The sequence below is a fragment of the Oreochromis niloticus genome, linkage group LG22 (assembly GCF_001858045.2).
Source record: "Oreochromis niloticus isolate F11D_XX linkage group LG22, O_niloticus_UMD_NMBU, whole genome shotgun sequence".
Taxonomy (NCBI): domain Eukaryota; kingdom Metazoa; phylum Chordata; class Actinopteri; order Cichliformes; family Cichlidae; genus Oreochromis; species Oreochromis niloticus.
In genome coordinates, this window is record NC_031985.2 from 34,002,490 (window position 1) to 34,024,407 (window position 21,918).

At 40.2% G+C, this 21,918-nt stretch overlaps 1 protein-coding gene across 7 annotated transcripts in view; it reads right to left on the reverse strand.

The window, feature by feature from the left end:
* LOC100696522 (receptor-type tyrosine-protein phosphatase U) overlaps positions 1-21,918 on the reverse strand; it is a 264,936-nt gene that overhangs the window by 119,203 nt on the left and 123,815 nt on the right. For all 7 annotated transcript variants that reach the window (XM_025902285.1, XM_025902283.1, XM_025902284.1 and 4 more), the window contains exon 3: positions 11,879-12,150. In XM_025902285.1, coding sequence (XP_025758070.1) covers positions 11,879-12,150 — 272 coding nt within the window. The remainder of the gene's footprint in view (positions 1-11,878; positions 12,151-21,918) is intronic.

Consider the following 21,918-nt stretch of genomic DNA (forward strand, 5'->3'; position numbering starts at 1 on the left):
CATAATAATTTGGACAGTAAGATTATTGTCACAATGGGAATCACCAACTGCTCTGTCTCACCCTGAGATACTTTTTGAGACCCAGACAGTTGCTTCTTGTGGCTGATTGTTTGTAGATCATTCTACCTTCAGTTTTGTCTTGACTAAATGGAATGCACATCTACTTAGGCTCTATCCATCTAGAAGTCCTAGAACTGCTTTTGTGGCATATTCTGGGTCATTATTCACTACCAGTACATACTCATGCTAAAATATAGTTCGGTCTGTTTTTCTTGTTGGCTGAGAAATGAAATGAAAATTACAGTGCTTTTAAAAAGTATTGTAGGTCCAAAAATACCAAAAAAGGGGCTGCAAAAACTGTAAAAAAAATATTTGAGCCCTTTGCTAGATGGTTACTAGGCGACAAGACTGTGTATTCATATATCATGTATAGCTCAACGTTTGAGCGCATAAATAAGATATGATTATTAAAACAATAGGATCCTTTCATAAGGCATTGTAGGTGCATAAATGCATAAAAATTGGTCATTTTAACATCATTAACATGCACCTTCAGAGTGAACTGTTGTAAAATGGCACTATATGAATAAAACTTATGTGAGCTGAATAATTTTGTAATTAAATGGAATGTAATTCTACAGATAACTAGAAGAGAAGTTCTTAAAATTCTTACTTAACCTCTTATATGTCAGATATGAATTAATACAGTCAAGTCAACAATGTCTGTTGCTGTTAATGCTAACTGCAGTTGCAGTTGTATCAATCCTTTGCAATAATACAAGTTTCAGGAGGATGCTTATAATATGAAAAAGAAGCAATATGGTGCTCTGTTTCAGTCAGCATTAAATGAATACAGCTTTGATACACTGGGGAATGTGGAGCTGTTATCAGTGAGATAAAATTGTGCTGGGCTAGATTTGGAGTGAATCCCTCGTGCTTAGGTAAGCAATGTGATGGCAGACCTTGCCACTACCAATAAAAACAACTATGAGAGGTAATAGCTTAATGCAAATACATTGAATGACTATTGCAGAAATAAAGAAATGTTGGAAAGACAATTCTTGTCTGGTCTGTTTTCTTTTCTTTTTTTTTAAAATCCAATTTACGTAAGCTCTTCTATAAAATGGCTTTAGAATATCAAGACATTTTTAATATAAACATGATTCCAGGAGTCCAACTTTTACAAATTTTGTTTTAAAAGTGTGTAAAACAAAACAACAACAATTGAGGGGATGACCTTTTGCAGCTACTAAGTAAGAGAAGTAAGTAAAGAAAGAGAGAAGGAAATTAATAGGGGTATGGTAAGGGTGTAATAATGAGATACATTCGGGATTAAGACAATGTGATCAAGAGGACAAAGACTAAAAAAAATAAAGGGTGAAAAAAGTTGTTTGTTTGTTTTTTTAAAGAGGCTTACAGAGAAAAAACTGTTTATTTTTTCAAAGAGCACATTTTCTTTCTTCCAGAAACCAAGATGACAGAGAATGAGTGACCCTGTCTGAACTCATTTCTCTTCTGTCCCTCAAAGTCCGCTCTCAAACAGCAAGTCTCTTCACCAGAGTCAAGCAGAGTCAGGCAGAGGGTCATGAACTCAGTCAAATGACACACAATGATTTAATCAGAGACTCAGCAGTGCAGGTTTATCTTCCATTACAGGTGCAATGAACTCTTCTGAAACACGGCTATAGTCTTCATCTTTTAAGCTGCAAGAGGAAGACCTGTTATTAATGGTTATTAATGGACTGATAAGGACGCATGTTTAGGACACCTGAGTGTTAAAAAAAAACCTATATACAAAGTCTGAATTAAACAAAATATACACAGAATTAGTGACAAAGGGCAAAAGTCAGATTTATTCTCAGCAATGACGACCAAGCTCTGGCAACGGTTGTACAGGGACCAGATACCTCACAGCAACAAGCCGGATACTCCAGAAGGAGCTTCCATAGGACACCATGAGGGATGAGGCTCAATAACTTCTTCAACTCGCTCAACACATGTAGACTGGTTGGGCATACCCTGATACACCTTCAAATATCCTTGAGGGAATAAAGAGCTACTCCAGTGTTCCATGACCAGGACAAAAACTACATTATTCCTTCAGAATCTGAGGTTTCAACTAACAGACACACTCACCTCCTCCTGGCATGGACTTACCCAGTAAAGCTGAGAAACATGAGCCCCCTGAAGTTTGAACACACTCGCCAGCCCCCCTTTCATGAAAAAGGGAAGTACTACCACAGTCTGCTAATCCAGAGGCCCTGTCACCGACTAACACACAGTGTTGTAGAGTTGTGTCAGCCACAACAGCATCACAATAACTAGAGCCCTGATAAACTCAGAGAGAATCTCACCCACCCAAGAAGATCTGCCACTAAGGAACTGATTATTTACCTCAGTGACCTCACCCCGAGTGATTTGTCCCTGTGTTCAGCAGAGGTCAGCAGAGTCCCATCACCCCTCCTTGCTTTGGCTACTGCCAGAGTTGCAGTAACCTTACTGCAAGGTAGCAATAGCCCTTATAGGGTTTTTTTGTCCATGAAATGTTTGTAAAGCACATTTAGCCTGGCCCTTCACCTAGAACATATTTACCTTGGGAGACTCTACCAGGGCCAACGACAACACTGCTTCTAGGATCACTAGGGTACACCAATCCCTCCACAAGATAAGCTGGTGATTCATTCTATTGCAAATGAAAGGATACAATAGAAATAAAAATAGATATAAAAAAGACATAAAAGCACACACAGCAATTATTATTGTTTCATGCATTACTGGACTAGTCTGTTTTCTGCTTCTGGATGAGTGGTTGAAGAATCACTTCTTAATATCAGAAAACAAAGTACTTCCAAAATGTATGTGTGCTCATGATGCAGAAGAATATCTTTAGGCTCTCCAGGACTCTAAGTACTTGTCTCCTAGACTCCTTAATTACAACGTTTGATTAAACATACTTTCACAGTTTGAATTAAAACTGGAACTTTAAGTTTATATGTCTTTTTTATTGTCATTTTTGATACAGTCTTTTTTAATGTGGCTGTGTCCCGATCCAAGATAATAAAATAAAGCCATGCTAACTTTAACCTTGATTTTTATATAAGAAACTGTTGGTATGGAGCACAAAAGATTATCATATGGTTTCCTAGATTTTCTCTACTACAGTTACTTTAGCCCACACAGTTGGACAGCTAATAGTTTAGATAAGTTGTACTGTCTCTAAATAGATGCGTATCATCTTCTAAGAGGACTTCCTGCCAAAAAGTTGGATACATCAGAAAATATCCTATTTTCAAGGACAAAATATGTTAACATTATATTAACAATTGACATGTAGAATCCAGAACTACTGGCAATGAAATTTAAAATCTTATATCAGTAAAAGCCTAAATGCTGAAGGCCAAGAGCACCTCAGATCACGATCCAACATATCTCTGAAGCAGCCTGTCTTCCCTCAGGAGGTATTGACACCCAATGTTTATTGGGTATATTTTGAATTTAATCTATTTAATCTCTACCACCAGTACCACCAGCAGCTGCTTAGGGACGCACTTTCTCCCCCGAGTCCTCTGATATGGTGGTCCTACCCCTGTCTGGAGCTGCTGCTCTGTGGCCTGCTGCGGCTAATCTGTTGGCTGGCAGTGCTGGACAGTGATCTTTATCAATAGCACTGAGCAGTTGGATGTGTGGACCCCTGTGGGGCCTCTGGAGAATACTAAAAAGAGGCACAGAGCCTCTCTCTAGGCTCAGCCCTTCACGCAACAGATAGACACACTTGGGTCCTTTGTTTAAGCCTCTTCACTCATCTGCACACATTTACCTGCTTCATTACCTGGTGCCAATCATCCAGGTTTATAGGACAAATAAAGCAATCTGTCCTGTGTCTACATGCCTGGTGGGAGGACTTTAGAGAGCAGTGCTTTCTCATCACTCACACATCTTGGACATACATCACCGAGGTAGTAGATTGCATTGCTTATGCAAGCCTGCATGAATGGTAAACACTGCAGTGCTAAGCAAACTCCCCATCTGGTCTCACTTGTCTGATTGTTCTCGTTAGCTCCCCCCTCCTGCCTCCACCTTCCCCTTTGCTACAGTCCGTGGCATGCAAACTTCTAACATCCATAGAGAAAGGAAGAAAATCATTACTTTAAATCATTTTGGCTGTTGTGAGAGTCGCTCAGGACAGGAGAGCTGAGGATGGTAAAGCTCAGGCTGTCCTCATTGATCTGTGCAACCCTCTAATCTCATTAACTGGCTCTTGATTTATTGAGATGGGGCTCAGAGTGCATCAAGGTTATGGAAGCAAACACCCGGACTGCTCCCCCGCGCTGAGGGTCGCATGGAATTGAGGTCAATTGACTATTCGCTGCACCCACGCTCCCACAATCCCTTACACCAGCTATTGCCTTCTCATTAACGGCAATTTGGGGGTGGGGCGAGGTGAATGGTGTTGGAGGCGACAGGCTTAGTGGGAAGAAAGAGAGCATTAGGGGATAAATTATCAGCCCTAATGAGGTGAGGCAGGACTGGATCCAGTCATCAGAATCTTACAAGCTACACAACAGTGCTAATAATGCAGCACTGACAATACAGGCATCAAATAGAGCTATTGATTACACTGCAGCACACAGGTAAATTGACCTATAAATAAAGATACAACCCAAAAACACACCCACTGTAATTATACACCTATTGAGCCACTGTGATATATGACAGAGGCAATTTGCTATTTGTTGCATATGGTTTGAGTAATTGGGAGTATGATAATAATGCTGTTACAGCTAACAGCAGCCATGTTTTAATAGCTATACCACAGGTGTGAATGTGAGCGTGAATGGTTGTCAGTTTCTCTGTGTTAGCCCTGTGATCGACCAGGGAGTCCAGGGAGTACCCCTTGCCCTATGACAGCTAAGACAGGCTCCAACACCTCCACAATGGATGGATGGATGGATGAGAAATTAGCTTAAAAGACTAAAGCTGAAGACTAGCTGATAATGCCAAAGGCTGAAAAAAACCTCACCTTGTTTCCACTGACATCTCAAGGAATGAAAGGAAACCTTATGACTAAATAAATATTCTAAAACTAATCTGCACTGGAAATTACAGCGTTTATATGACATCAGTGTTAAAAAATATTGATGCAACTGCCACTAAAAAAAATAAATGCAAAATGGGGCATGAAAAACAAACTGCATGTATCTATCCCTGAAACTGTTTTTATTATATTAGTACGTGTGATATTTGCTAAATGTCTAAAATAACTAACAGATTATTTATTATAATCACTTTTTTTGTTAGTTATAATTTTACATACAGTGTAACATCAGTGTCACTCACAGGAATACAGGGGTTCTATTTTGTACATCCATAAAGTCAGAGTAACAGGATACCACAGAAGAAAACTGCAGCAGCCTTGAAGAGCAAACTAAGCTTCATGGTAAAATCAGATCTGCAACGCTTTAACAAAAAGTGAGTCACAGCTCTGTGAGGGGCTCCTGTGTTTATGTCAAATTTACATTTATTTACATGGATTACCTAGAAGCACAACATTGCTAGATTGAACCAGCTTCAAGCTCAAATGTTGCTCCCCTTCCATGTATTAAAATGCATCAAAAAACAGTCGGGGCTCTTGGCAGTTTTTTTACACTAACAGTTTTTGACTCCTGTAAAAATGTGGATGTTAAGAGCGGACATATCCATTGTTAGGCTCCAACTTGCTAATTTTTTGTTCTTTTTCCAAGCAGAATACTGCAGGAATGCAAATCATGGTTATATATTACTAAGATCAAATGAATTATCGCTCCTGCAAATATGACTTTATGTTTAAATTAATTTATTTTGTAAGGTATTATGTTCACCTGCTTCTGCTTTGTGATAAGAGATTTGTGATTGAGAGCAGCCTGGCATACTGGGAAAAGAGACGCCGTCATCGTATTTAATTCAAGAGATGAATGAATTCTGATTGTTGCAGGTAAGTAAGTAGAATCACAAATAAAGGAATTCACATCTGTAAAACAAGCTAAACTTTTTCATTGTAGCTACTGACGATGAGTTGATGGAGAAGCTAATTTTAGATGGAAGTCCCATTCTGACCACTTACACTGTTCACTGTCATTTAACCTCAAATCAGAAAGAAAACATGAACTTCTCTTTTAAACCAACTCAAATTTAGTATGGAAGATAGCCACTGCTAATGAGAGCTGGGGCTCTGTCCACTGCTAAGCAATCTTCAGCAGTTTTAGGGAAGGCACAACATCAATGGAGGAGTCAGGCAAAGGCCATGTTTGCCTTTGTGTTTTTTTCCCAACATGTATCAGTTGTGGCGTGTACATTTTTCGACCCTGGTTGTAACTTTCAAAATTAAGGTTTTTCCTGTGTCACTTGGGGAAAACAATTTGAAGTGTGTGCTAGTGCCATCTTGTGCTGACTCTAAATGCATTGAAACACAAGAGATATCTGGACACACAAACATAATCTTTTTTTACACCACTTGGACCGCTTGGTAGATTCAGCTCCCTGCAGTTTTGTGTACTTCCCAAAAATCAAATGTGAAAGGACTGTTGGTTTAACAGAATGGGGGACTTTAAAAGTACAAGGGGAAGCAATGGAGCCACTGAGAAGATAAAGATACAGGGTGTGCTGAAATTCATCCAAATGGTGATTTTAAACATAATATCTACCATGTTTGGAATGAATTGGTAAAAACTATAGATTAGGGTTTTATTCTGTTTTCTGCATGAGCACAATTTATTCCATTCCAACTTTTCATTAAGCCAAAAAGTTCATATAGAAGTGAAGTAGAAATGAACTGGATGAAATTTGCCTACAAGTTAGAACCTGCAGTAGAACATTTAACAGACCTGGGTCATTTTCACATATCAACTTTCAAACTCAACTGTATGCTGCTGATCGCAGCAAATGAAGAGGGACTCCTCTCCCCTTCTACAAAGATCTGCAGACGTGGGTGATGCACAGTCTGGCACGAAAGCAGACTGTTTTCTAAGTTTGTCATGTAGGAATCTGCTATAGTAGAATATTTATTTGATGTTTTCTATTATAATTGACATACTTACTTCATATTACAGTTTTTTTCAGTCGCTAACAAGCGTTTGTCCAAACAGTTGTCACATTTGCAAAACTCTAAACACAATTAGCACAGCATCGGTCTGTTGTGGCCATACCATTCACACATTTCATGTCGTGTTCACCCAATATGCAGTCAGTGAACACATTTCCACAATGCTTACATTTTCTTAACAGACAAGCTATACCTCCCAACAAAATTATGGACTGTTTTTGTAGTATTTACGAATGTTAACACACAACATCCCACAATAGCAAAAACAATATTCCAAACCTTAGATACAGTATAAAAACCTCTGCTTCTGCAATGATATCAGTACAAAAACAATATCAATATCAAAAATATATCTCAGCTGATAATAAACAAACAATTGAATAATTGACACACAGCTGATTTATGTTGGGTAAATTGGGCCAACCACAGCTTATTCCATTCTGGCTTAGACTCAGTGGGGTTTATAAGGCAAGACCTTGAGGAGTGATGTTTTTGGAAACAAAAAAAAGACAAACACTGTAATGTCTGGTCGAGGAAGAGTAAGAGCAAGGGGCCCAGGGAGAAGAGCAGGCCCAAGGAGAGGGCAAGGTAGAGGTGTAAGAATGCGTGGTGGTGGCATTCCAAGGGCTGCAAGAACAGTAGTCAGTGATGAAATTCGTGCCACTATCATTGACCATGTAATCAACCATGGTCTTTCACTAAGAGAGGCTGGTGAAAGAGTGCAGCCCAATTTGAGGCGGTCAACGGTTGCCTCCATTATACGCATCTTTCAACAAACCAACAGGTAAGTATTGCATTTTACATGGATTGTTTCTATTCTCACTTGACATGTCAATATGGTCATACAGTAATGCATATGTTGAATTTTTTGTCTTTCTAGAGAATGCAACGTCTTCCACCCTCTGGGGGAAGAGGAAAGCTCCTCAGTAATGATCAGGAGCTTGCCATTGTAGAAATGGTTGCTGCAAATAATGCAATAAAACTGCGTGAAATTCAAACTAGAATTGTGGCGGACCATGAGATATTTGACAATATCGATAGAATCAGCCTCACAACCATTACGCGGACATTGTCCAAACACAGAGTGCGGATGAAGCAGCTCTACACTGTTCCCTTTGAGAGGAACAGTGAGAGGGTCAAGGAGCTACGACGACAATATGTCCAGGTATAGTGTATATTCAATCCAATGTCCAGTTCTATAAGCTTTGCACTTTGCAAGTAGGTAACCTACACAATACTAGGTTACAGTACAGTATGGTATACAGTAATAACATGACTTACATAAACTTTGTTTCAGAGAGTTATGGAATTGGAGGCCAACCAGGCCCCTCATGAATTCATATACATCGATGAGGCAGGATTCAATCTGGCCAAAAGGCGTCGACGTGGACGAAATGTAATTGGAAAAAGGGCCACAGTTGATGTGCCAGGACAGAGAGGGGCAAACATTACCATGTGTGCAGCAATTGCAAATGCAGGATCCTGCTCCTCACATACAAGGTCTTAAATAATCAGGCCCCATCTTATCTTAATGACCTTGTAGTACCATATCACCCTATTAGAGCACTTCGCTCTTGCACTGCAGGCCTACTTGTTGTTCCTAGAGTATTTAAAAGTAGAATGGGAGGCAGAGCCTTTAGTTTTCAGGCCCCTCTTCTGTGGAACCAACTTCCAGTTTGGATTCGGGAGACAGACACTATCTCTACTTTCAAGATTAGGCTTAAAACTTTCCTTTTTGCTAAAGCATATAGTTAGGGCTGGACCAGGTGACCCTGAATCCTCCCTTAGTTATGCTGCAATAGACGTAGGCTGCCAGGGATTCCCATGATGCATTGAGTTTTTCCCTTCCGTCACCTTTCTCACTCACTATGTGCTAATAGACCTCTCTGCATCGAATCATATCTGTTATTAATCTCTGTCTCTCTTCCACAGCATGTCTTTCATCCTGTTTTCCTTCTTTCACCCCAACCGGTCGCAGCAGATGGCCGCCCCTCCCTGAGCCTGGTTCTGCCGGAGGTTTCTTCCTGTTAAAAGGGAGTTTTTCCTTCCCACTGTCGCCAAAGTGCTTGCTCATAGGGGGTCATATGATTGTTGGGTTTTTCTCTGTATTTATTATTGTGCTATCTACTGTACAATATAAAGTGCCTTGAGACGACTTTTGTTGTGATTTGGCGCTATATAAATAAAATTGAATTGAATTGAATTGAACTCCTTCACAGATGTCAGGTTGGACCCTATAATACAGAGCGCTTGCTTGCCTTTCTCAATGATCTCCACCAGCACCTGGTTCCAGAGCAGGGTCAGGAGGGTGAAAACATGAGGACCTTTGTAATTACCTGGGACAATGTGGCTTTCCATCACTCGCAAGCAATAACAACATGGTTTGAAGTTCACCCAAGACTGGTAAGTCTCTTCCTTCCACCCTATTCACCTTTCCTCAACCCCATAGAGGAGTTCTTTTCTGCATGGAGGTGGAAGGTTTATGACCATCAGCCACATGACCAGATGTCCCTCCTTGAAGCCATGGATGCTGGCTCCAGGGACATCACAGTTGACGATTGCCAAGGGTGGATCCGACATACCAGGCGGTTTTATCCCAGGTGCATCGACTTGGATAACATCAGATGTGATGTTGATGAAAACATGTGGCCTAACCCTGAAGATCGCAGAGATTAGATGCAAATTTTTTGCCTTTTTTTAGCCCCCCTCCCCCTCCCCCCCTTTTTATCTTGGCTTTTTGCTGTTGTTTTTTTGTTCAGAATGCTCTTGTGTGTTTCATGGATATTTTGTTCACTGTAAGCAATACTGTAAAACTTTCTCTGTCCTATCATACCGTGTTTCTACTGTACCTCCTGTAGTAAACAGTAAAGAAACAAAAACTTGTTTGCTTTTTACTGGAATGCTTTTGAATGTGAACATTACTGTACATGTGGACATACAGTTACCAACCAAGACATTTCTGGTGTCAAAATGGTGGATTGCATGTTTCGCATGCAAATACCTGTAAAACTGAAACATAAAAGTCTATGCAGTTTTTGTAATGTCAATAATAGCCAGTATTTTGAAACCTGGTGTACTTTGATTGACTGCATGTACCTTGTGAAGTGAAAACAAGTGTTATTCTTTGACAGACTAATTTCATTTTGAGTCAGATTTATAGTGTTTTTGTACAGTTAGTGTGTGCAGAGAAAGATGTGTTCTATTTTGAAATGAAGAGTTAGTATATATTTAACAAAATGTATTTTTGAGAAGAAAATTATCCATTTGGCCAATTGTGTTTTGTAGGTGTGAGTCTGTGTTAAGAGTTTAGAAAAAGTATCTGAAGTATGGGTAGGCGCTTGTTAGCGATTGAAAAAAAACTGTAAATACTGAGGTTATATGGCACAGCTGGCTAAATAGCATGAGTGGGAGGGGGATTTCAGTATTGCGTGTTATTGAAGTTGGTGATTGCGACTATTGCAATGACTGGGCAACCACTGATATTTTCTAGTCACAAAAAAGTGTTCTATTTTTACTCTTTTGCGACTGAGGTATTAATGTCAGAACTGTTCTACCATTAAACATCTCACCAAGACTGTTGCTGAGCAGCCCCTTGACAAACTGCATTAATCAGCCTTCCATGGTTGCATATGGCTGACTGTGGTTGCATATGACATATGCGGACGTATGAATTTCCTTGTTCCATCTAGAACAGGGAATACAAAGTGTAGCTGTTCAACAGGATACGATGAATATGATAGACTGAAGGAGTCTTGTGTAGCTGTAGTTCATAAAATAAATCCCAAATAAAATGTAAATTAATATGATTTTATATTGTATTATTTTATTGCTGTAATGGTATGTTAAATGTATGGTATGTACTGTACGTTACATATTTATTATTTAGTTGTGCTTAAATAGCTTTGTTTCTTGTGCCCAGTCTTCTCTGGCCCAGCTTGGCTCTGATGAAACAAAAAATGTAAAACAATATCTCATCATCATCATCATCATAAGCGTCATCGTAATAACTGTAATCATCACCACTAGTGGTCGGCACTCACCACATCATACCACAAGCCCTGCAGTTTTGCTCATATTCAGTTTTCTGACCATGAAAAATGGCCTTTGTTATCAAAGCTGACGTTCACAGGTGGGGTTGTTCATGTTTAGTCAACCTGACAATTAAACACTACCAGAAATACTAGAAAATGAAAAAGAAAAAGAAAAAAAGCAACAGCTCTCCTCTCTCTTTGATGGGAAGTTGTAAACAAGCAAGACAGAACAGAAGACTGCACCTCAAACCAGCTCGGTTCATAAGTTTTTTTAACTAGAAAAGTACTTTGTTCTGGGACTTCACTGCCCTTCCATGCACATACTTGGAAAACATAAGAAAGCCAGAGCACACCGGCTTTTTAGATAGAACAGAAGGGAAAGCAGCAACAAACCATCCAGGCGATACCCAGACGGACATCAGCAACAACATATAAACATGTTTAACCACAGCAAAAAAAAACTGTGGCCAAGCTTTCTGAATGCTTTCGCAATTTAAAGTAGTCACCGAATCTCTTTTTTTTTTTCTTCTCCCATTTCACTAATTAAGAAATTAGTGGGTAGGATCACCACTATTTTTTACACCTGCCTATTTTCCCTCATCCTACACATTAAATACTAGAAATTTCCAGTTGGCTACCATCTTCTATAAATTTACAAGATATCCAAACATAATTCACCTCAGCTGACAGCTGACAGTACTGTTTGGCTCATTGTTGTATTTAACAACACAAGTACTGAAACTTCATGTGTTTGTCTAAAGGCTCTTACCTGGTATTCACTGGGCCAGAAAGTGCTCACAGCAAGCTCCACCTGGTGCCACTGGCGACCCTGGGAGCCTGAGATATTCCAAACTGCACTGCCTTTGGGACCCGAGTTTACCCGGACATAGACTTGCAGGTCCCCGGGGCTGTGGCCATCACGGCTGTATAGGAAGTAGCTGAACTGGATGCAATGAGTGTCGTTTTCACTGAGTGGGAGCAGAAGGAGCTGAGCCCTTTGGCCACCATAATGCTGCGAGGAATTCACCATCATGAAGGACCCTGGTATGAAAAAAAGAAAATTAACACTGATTAGAGAATAGCCTATTTTCTTTTAACTTTAGTTCTCACTATCACAAAAGACTGCGCTCATAGTGTTCATTTACTATCGGCAGAGTCTCACAGGCAGCTTACAGAGAGCACTTGGACAGAGAAAGAGAAGTTTGAAAGTTTAGCGCTAATAAAACTAAACGACCTTGCCAAGCAGATTCATCTTCTAAACAAGCGGCAGCTACACCTACACCCACTTTACAAACAGCAGCCATTTCATGTTTTCACCTGCCATATAGAGCTAACTGACCTGAAATATAAAAAAATAACAAGATCCAAGTCTTTGGGCTTCACCTGTAACACCTCAGCCGTGGATAGATATGTCAACCATAGATATGTTAGTTTTGAGCCGCTGAAAAATGTCTGCCTTCTTATTATTTTTAAACTGCCAAAAAAGAGCCTGAGAGCCAAAGTTGACAGGTTCAAGGTTGTTACTCGGAATATCTGTGAAATCCTCTCTGGCTATTTGTCTGTATTTGGTCTGTCTCTGCTACCTGCTTTCACAGGGCCATCAGTTTTGCAGCACTGCCTCAGATCTGGTGTGTTCAAAAGGACAGACTGGATGTCAGATTGGACTTTCATTTTGGACTGAGGTTCACAGAGTCACTGCTGGCTCTCTCATCCCGGCAGCACACCAGAGATTCCCTGGCCATGAGAAGAGCATCACATTATACAGTGGGGAAAATAAAGGGGGAGGCTTGCCTTTGACTGTGGCCTTCAAAACAGTATAAAGTCAGTTTAAAGTGGGAGAAAATGGAATGGAAAATACAATCTTTATTTATTTTTTTTTACCCGTGTATTCTGCCACAAGCAGATGCCTATTTAACATTAAAAAACAGCAACATTTCAACATGACATCTTAATAATGATACTTCTACGGCCAACATTTTTTAACAAGTCCAGCACTATATACCAAAACAAAAATAGTCAAAAGCTCACTTTAGAATGAATGATGATGAAATATTATATGGAGGACAAATAGCTTTGAGTTTGAAATTTCAATTGAAAGAAAGTAATTAAAAGGACATTTAGGGATAAGTGTGGAAGTGGAGTATATAGATACAGGAAGGTCTAGCTTATGTGGCAAGAGTGGTTTTACAAACAAGTTCTGTAAACAGGTAACCATGGAATTGAAATATTGAAATATTTGGTCACTCTTGGTATGCGTTAAACCTATTTCATGTTTGAGCTGCAGCGGTAGTTTGAGACCCTATAAAAAGCTGTTCATCCTGTAAGACCTGATTATAAGATGAACAGGCAGTGGCATTTGGGCTCAATGAATGTTCAAATTACAGAAAAAAAAACCCAGTTATAGGCAGTTTGCAATGTTACTTTTAGATGTCAATTTCTAAAGCTCTTCTTTTATCAGAATTGTTTTAAGCTTAACGTTTTTTTGTATTACTTCTAGAACCTTGCCAGTTTATTATTGGGCTGATATATGTATCAGTATCTGCATTTCTAACATCCAATAAGTAACACCAGAAACACAATTTACCCATGATATGAGTGTTGACGTTACATAGTAAAGGTCATTCTGCAACTTCCCATTTGCCAGTACACTTTGGAATGCTAGAAGCTCCAAGCAGTGTCAGGCTGAGCATAAACACATAAACAGATACTTAATAACTAATGTTAGATAAATTAGTTTGTTTTGATATGGTAATATCATATTTTTAAATCAGTTGAAATTATAGGTCCCAAGGTCAGTGCACTTTAGAATATCTCAGTAAGACTCTTATTTCATTAATGACTCATTATTATATTATCACCATGAAAAACAATACCAAGCTCTTTCACTGGTGGAAAATTGATGGAGATACAGAGAAACCTGTCATGATCCTGGGTCTTTTGACCCAGCGTTTTAAGTTTGAGTTTATTTTTATGTTTATGGTCTATTTTTAAGTTCATTAGATTATCTAAGTTCATTTGTTTATTAGATTCCCCTTGTGTATCCAACTCCTGTTAAGTCTCCCTTGTCCTTCATGTGTTTCATGTCTGTGTTTCTTATGTTGTCATGTTTGCGCTTCATTATATTTCCCATTTTATTTTGAAAGAGGTCCTGTGTTCCTGTATTTTGTTTTACTCTTCCCCTATGGCGTTGTTATGTTCATGTTGTGTCTACTGTGCCTTTCTGTCCCATGTTTCAGGTCCCTATGTTCTGTCTCCCCAGTCTGTTAAGTCTACATTTCTTGACTTCAGTCAGTGTGTTTCCTGTTTTACTTTCACAGTCTGTGTCCTATGTTAATGTTTCTAGTTTTGCTTCCCTTGTCTCATCCTGCCTAATTACTCCCAGCTGTGCTCTCCTCCTGTGGCTCATTCCCCCTCGTTATCCCACAGTGTATTTAAGCCCCATGTTTCTCTTTGTCAGTGTTGCGTCCTCCAACTTAGCTGTGTGATTCTCCCTGTGTTTCCATGTATGATTTAGTATTAGTTTTCCCAGTTTAGTTTTATTCTTTGTTTCCCTTCCACGCCAGCAATAAAGCTGTGTTTTTTGAGTTTACTTTTTGTCTCTGTGAGTTTGTGTTTGGGTCCTACTCTTGCCTGCACACAGCCGTATTGTGACAAAACCTAGCATCTGAAGAAAAGAATGTCAGCTGTTAGCCATGTACAGTACAGTGGGGGATATAATTATTTGATCCTCAGCTGAATTTCCAAGTTCAGCAGCTTACAAAGAAATGAGCAGTCTCTATTTTTTGTGGCGGTTAATCTGTACCTTTACCAGAAACGCAAACCCAAAGCATGTTTCCACTTTCATACTTGATTGTGGGGACGATGTTCATTGGGTCATACTCAGCATTTCTCTTTTACCAAACATGGCAGGCCAAGTTGATGCCAGAGAGCTTAATTTTTAATCTGACCACAGAACTTTCTACCAATCCTCCTCAGAATCATTTAGAGGGAAAAACTTAAGATGGGCCTCTACATGTGCCTTCTTAAGCAGAGGGACCTTGCAAGATTTAAAACCATTATGGCATAGCATGTTACCAATGGTATTCTTACTGACTGTCCCCCCAACTTCCTTCAGATCATTAACAAGCTTTTCTCATGTAGTTTCAGGCTGATCCACCACCTTTCTCATGCTCCAGATCAAGAATGGCTTTGTAACCCTTTTCAGCTTTACATCTATCTATCATCCTGTCCCTGACATCATTTGACAGCTCTTTGGTCTTGCCAATGGCGGTGGAGATGCTGGAAGACATTGATTCTGTGGACAGGTGTACTTTACACACATAAAATACTTATTCCGCTCACTGGCGTGCCAATCATTTTCTAACTTTTATCTAACTTGTTTTTTCCTTTTCCAGATCTTTGGTTGATATTTTTTCTATTTCCATTAAAATGAAACTAACATAAAATTATATCTTTATGTTTGTTTTTTTGAAAATGAGCAGACTTATAAATTCAGCAGGGGATCAAATAATCTAAATGGAAATGTACAGCTTAGGAGATGAGGTGTGGCAATCAGTGGGGAAAAAATGATAGAAAAGAGCAGATTCCACAAACTATCAGCAGGTTCTGATGTTTCTGATGAAAGGATTCAAATCAGACATTCTTCAAAAAAAGCCCTTGTGTGGACATTCTTAAACATGCTGGCTTAGATGAGGAACTTGAAGTGATCTTCAAAGAAAAGTAGCCGAACACCACTAAATCAAGATTAGATAGTCCTAACTTTTGAATTCTAAGGAGCTTGGAAAGAAAAGCGTCTGGACTTCTTTGAGTTGCTTGAAGACGTTTCACCTCTCATTCGAGAAGCTTCTTCAGTTCTAAGGGTCAATGGTGGAGAGTCCCAGATTTAAACCTAGTGGGAGTTTCCCCCCCAAAGAGGGACAAAGGACCCTCTGGGCATTCCTCGCTGCACTGTACAGCATACACCACATTGTTAAGTTTGTGTTTAGGAGTTTTTTCTTTCGGGTGAACCAGTTTCTGTCTGAGTGTGTTGCTGGGTCTGAAGTACACTGGGATGTTGTATTTGGAGAAAACTCTCCTGAGTTTCTCTGATACACCGGCTACATAGGGGATGACAATGTTGTTGCGTCTGTCTTTCTTATCCTCCCTCGCTGGTGTCTGATCTTCTTTTCTGTGCATCTTTGCTGACTTTATAAACGCCCAATTAGGATAGCCACATGTTTTAAGTGCTTCTTTACATGTGTGTGTTCCTTCTTTTTCCCTTCAGGCTTAGAGGGAACATGTTCTGGCCGGTGGTGTAGGGTCCTAATTACTCCAAGTTTGTGTTCCAGAGGGTGATGGGAGTCAAAGAGGAGGTACTGGTCCGTGTGTGTGGGCTTCCGGTAAACTTCAATGTTGAGGTTGCCGTTCTCTTCAATGTGCACAGCGCAGTCCAGGAAAGGCAAGCAGTTGTCCTTTGTGTCTTCCCTGGTGAACTTGATGTTTTTATCCACAGCGTTAATGTGCGCAGTGAAGGATTCCACTTCTTGTGTTTTGATTTTGACCCAGGTGTCGTCTACATATCTGTACCAGTGGCTGGGTGTTCTCCCTTTAAAAGAGCCAAGAGCCTTTCTTTCCACTTCTTCCATGTAAAGGTTGGCTACAATAGGTGACACGGGGAGCCCATGGTGCAGCCATGTTTTTGTCTGTAGAAGCCTTCGTTGTATTTGAAGTATGTTGTGGTAAGGCAGAGGTCTAACAGTGTGCAAATCTGATCGGGTGTGAAGTTGGTCCTGTCTTCCAAGGAGCTGTTTTCTTGTAGTCGTTTTCTGACAGTCTCCAATGCTTCCGTGGTGAGTATGCAAGTGAAGAGAGAGACTACATCAAAGGACACCAAGGTTTCATCTGGATCCAGGGTAAGTTTCTGGACCTTGTCGGTGAAGTCGGTGGAGTTCTTGATGTGGTGTGGGGTGTTCCCCACGAGAGGTGCAAGGATGGTAGCAAGGTGTTTCGAGATGTTGTAGGTGGCTGAGTTTATGCTACTGACAATGGGTCTGAGTGGGACACCTTCCTTGTGGATCTTACAAAGTCCGTAAATGCAGGGTATGGCATCCCCTGGGTAAAGGCGGTGATATGTAAGGCGGTCAATGATTTTGTCCCTTTCAAGGTCTTGAAGGCAAGCTATAACTTTCTTTTTGTAGCTGCTTGTGGGGTCTCACTTTAAGGCCTCGTAGATATTGTTGTCACTGAGGAGAGTAGTGATCTTTGTGTGGTAATCCGTTGTGTTTAGGACCACGGTGCACCTTCCCTTATCAGCTGGTAATATAGTGATGTTGTGGACTTTGCTCAGGGCAGCGACGGCCTTCTTTTCTTGTAATGTGAGGTTACAAGAGGCATGAAAGAGGAGTGAAAGAAGCCATTTATGTCCACTGTGAGCGACCATCTTTGAACAGAGGCGGGGGTTTACGACACCAACTGTCTGCCATCTATAATCCAGTTTTGAGATCCCTTCCCAGACGCCTTAACGCCCACGCACATCCTGGGCCATCTGACCTCAGGAAATCACATGATAGGGTGGAGCCAGGTTTCACAATGAGCTCACCCGAAACCCTGGCTCATTGGGACCCACACCCACTTTCACACCTTGGCTCATGTGATTAGGTAGAGGATCATCAGGTGGTCCTTTGTCCCTCTTTGGGGGGAAACTCCCACTGGGTTTAAATCTGGGACTCTCCACCACTGACCCTTAGAACTGAAGAAGCTTCTCGGATGAGAGGTGAAACGTCTTCAAGCAACTCAAAGAAGTCCAGACGCTTTTCTTCCCAAGCTGCTTAGACTACGATGACCTGGATGACTGAGAACCTTCACAGACATACTAACTTTTGAATCTTTTTTATATATATAGATAAATTAGCCCTAATTTATAAGTTTTTTAAACTATTAATGACTATATCGACTTTCAAAATGATGTTTTATTAAAGAAATGTTGAAAAGATAGGAAGATAAAGACAAAAAAGACACATACAGACTATGCAGAAAGTAAGAATTGTTACCTTGGAGTGCTAAAAGTGGCTTTAAAGATCAAATAGTTTCCTTTTTAATTTCTAATCTTTCAGTCATCATCAACATCAGATGGACTCTTTGATGTCGCCCACAGGAGGGTGAAAGCATGCTAATTGAACGAATAACCTTCACATATGGCACCTTGTGGCGGGTGATGCTACTTGACATGGCCAGGGAAGACAAGCACATGGGTAGTGTAGTTGCTTAAGTACTGTAGTTTAGGGAGAGTGCAATCAGAGGCCTGCCTCCTGCCATTAATCATACTGACATAGTTATTAGGCCATAATGGCAACCGAGGGAATGCTTAAACCAAAGAGATGGCTGTAATATTTGCAAGCTGACGTGTAGGACACATATCAGCACACACACTCCTCGCTGAAACACACATAGTTTACAGCATCAGAAGCAGACCTGGGGCCTAATCACACTGACCTTCCCTTGAGAAAAGTGGCTTCTTCTTTTAACTTTCCCAGCAGTTCTTCTACTTTCTTTTGCCAGCTTACATTCTTATTCTTTTATATTTTATGCCAGATCTATATTTTAATTTCCCCAAATACATGCGGTCTTAAACAAGAACAAGTGACAAGTTGGTTCATATATTCACATAACATTCACCATCTGTTTTACGGTAAAAAAAACCAAAATCACATCATTAGCATGTCATGAATAGACTCCATTTCATTAAAAAAGGAGACACTTTCCAGAATGCAGTAGGTATTATTTCAGACTTTAGAATGCAGTGTGCTGATAAAGTAGAGACAATCTTTTTGCACTTTAATGTCCTCTGAATGAAGAAATCTTCGACTGAGTGCAGTTATTTATTTAGGCAAAGGCAAATGTGAAATGAACTCAATTACACTAAGTGTAGTTTGTATTATCAAGTAATTTTCCATGTCTCACCCATGATACAGTGGCATCATTTGGAATTCAAAATCATATTACCAGGAGTCTGATGTAATGCGTAGCCTTGAGTGTGCTCAGCCTGCTCAATCAGGGGCTTTTAATTCCATTTATCAGCTGCTTTCTTTCGAGAAATATAAAAATGAAACAGGTCAAAGGGTGAGACAGATGCACGGACAACCTGGATATCTTTGAGATTTAACATGCATGTCACAAAGCATTGTCGACCGATGTACATTCCCTCCCTTGGCTCCATCTTCTCTGCCCCCAGAGCACGGATAAGACGTCAAACTGCCAGAAATATCCTGTGATAACAAGCAGCTGCTCTCGTTTGAGAACTTGCGGTATTCTTGGACGACACTGAAATTTTTCTCTGCTTCACCTGCTTGCAGGCGAAGGCCGGGCAGGCTCTGGCTAAGCCCCCGCCGCTGCTGCTGCTTTGATGTGCGAGTTCTCCAGGCGGGGCTCTTTGGCTAAATTGCTTTTTCTTCAGCTATGAGAGCTGGAGCCTGTCATTGTTGGAGGGCAAGTCTCCAACTGTCCTTATGACGGGATTGCACTGGGAAGTGTGGGCGCTGGAAAATTACACAGGAAGCAGCTACAAGTAACGCTCTGTCTCTCATTTTACGGAAATATCTTTAAGCAACTTGTCTCCTTTGTTACTGAAGCTCCAGCCACCATTTGATTGTACTGAAGCCATCTGGTGGTTAAAAGAGTGAAGGACACAATAAGTCCTTCAACCTGAATAAACTAGGTTAGGTCTTAGTTTTTGGACAAAGAAATATATTTTTTTAATTTTGCCTTTGTGCTCCACCACAGTGTATTTTAAATCAGACAATAAAGGTATGATTTAAGTGAAGACTTTAATTTAAGTGGGTTGACAACGGTATTGCATCCATTGTTAGAGAATTATGACCATATTTATACACAATTCAGCACTTTCAGATATTTGGACAGTTATCTGAGAAATATTTTCACGGTTAGGTAAGACCTGTTGCCTTGTTATTTCATGACAAATTAAGCAGATAAAATACACTATATTGCAAAATTATTCACTCACCCATCTAAATGGGTGTTTCAATCACCTCCACGCACACAGGTTTAAGCACCTAGGCATGCAGACTACTTCTACAAACATTTGTGAAAGAAAAAGTCACTCAGGAGCTGGTGAATTCAATTATGATACTGTGATTGGATGCTACCAGCGCAGCAAGTCCAGTCGTGAGCCTTCCCAGAGAAGTGTAAGCTGTTGTAGCTCCAAAGACTGAACTTACATATATTAAAAATATGAAACACCTTGGATCTGATGTCACTCAAGTTCATAGGTGTCTGAAAGCAGACAAACAATTACTTATGGAAATATAGTATATCTGCTGCATTGAATTTGCATTTCATAGCTCTTCAGTGTTCTCTCAATATGAGTTCCAAAGAGATTTTAAATTCAGTTCAGTTCAGTTCAATTCAGTTTATTTATATAGCAATAAAATCAAAACCTAAGTGGCCTTAAGGCACTTTTTAGTGTAAGGTAAAGACCCTACAATAATATAAAGAAAACAGAGAAAACCCCAACAATCATATGACCACCCATTAGCAAGCACTTTGGTGACAGTGCGAAGGAAAAACTCCCTTTTAACAGGAAGAAACCTCCAGCATAACCACGCTCAGGGAGGGGCGGCCATCAACCACGACCGGTTGGAGTGAGGGGAGGAAAACGGGACAAAGATATGCCGTGGAAGAGAGCCAGAGAGTAATAGTAACTAATAATCAAAAGCAGAACGGTGTATAAACACATAGTGAGGGAAAAACAGGGGACTGAAGAAGAAACACTCAGCGTAAATCTGAATTTAGAAGCAGAAAATTTGAGGCCATCCAGGTCTTTAAGTCGTTAGATGGCTTCAATAGAATAGAAATCATTTGCATTTGTCATTTGCATAGTAGTTAAAATCTATGCTATGCCTTCTGATGATACTGCCTAAGGGAAGCATGTATATTGTAAACAGAAGTAGTCCTAGCATGGAACCCTGTGGAAGTCCATAATTAACCTTAGTGTGTGAGGAGGACTCTCCATTTACATGACCAAATTGGAGTATTTTAGATAGATGTGATTCAAACCACTGCAGCGCAGTAACTTTAATACCTACAGCATGCTCTAATCAGTGTAATAAAATAGCATTAAACGCTGCACTGAGGTCATGCAGGACAAGCACAGTTCACTGTCCAGAAGGTCAAAGGTTAACTTGAGTATGACAGTGCAGCTTCAATTTATAAATAGCAATCTAATAAGTAACGTATTTAAAGACCTAATAAAATATCAGCAGTAAAAGAAGCAAGCTCCTGAAGGTTAGCACACAGGGGCGATTTTAGCCCATTTTTGGGGGTGCTTCAGCACCCCCAAAATGAATCAAAGCACCCCCAAAGATTTCTTACTTTTTTTGGACAATATTTGCTGTCTGTGTGACACACTGCTAAAAATATAAAAACCATACAGTACTTGGTTGAAACATAACATTTTAACAACAAAAGTATAGATAACACCCCCCCTCCCAAAATGGTTTGTTCCAGCTCGGCTCTCCCTTACTCTGGCTCTAGCTCTGTTGCTGCCAGAGCGGCAGCAGACGCAGCGGAGCGGAGGTGTAAGTGCCTGGCTTAAAACAGGACATATTAGCTGCATTTAACCTTCAGTTACTCTTTATATAGTTAGGTAGCAGTCAGGCCATGTTTCTTTTTAGCTGAAAAACATTACACCAGGTAACCTGCAGTGTTGAAAACATGTTTTCCGACAATGTTTGCTGCCCTACAATCCGTCCTACTCTGTAGTAAAATCAGCGACATTTGACCGTCCTGTTGCTCCCATTGAAATTTATATAGCAT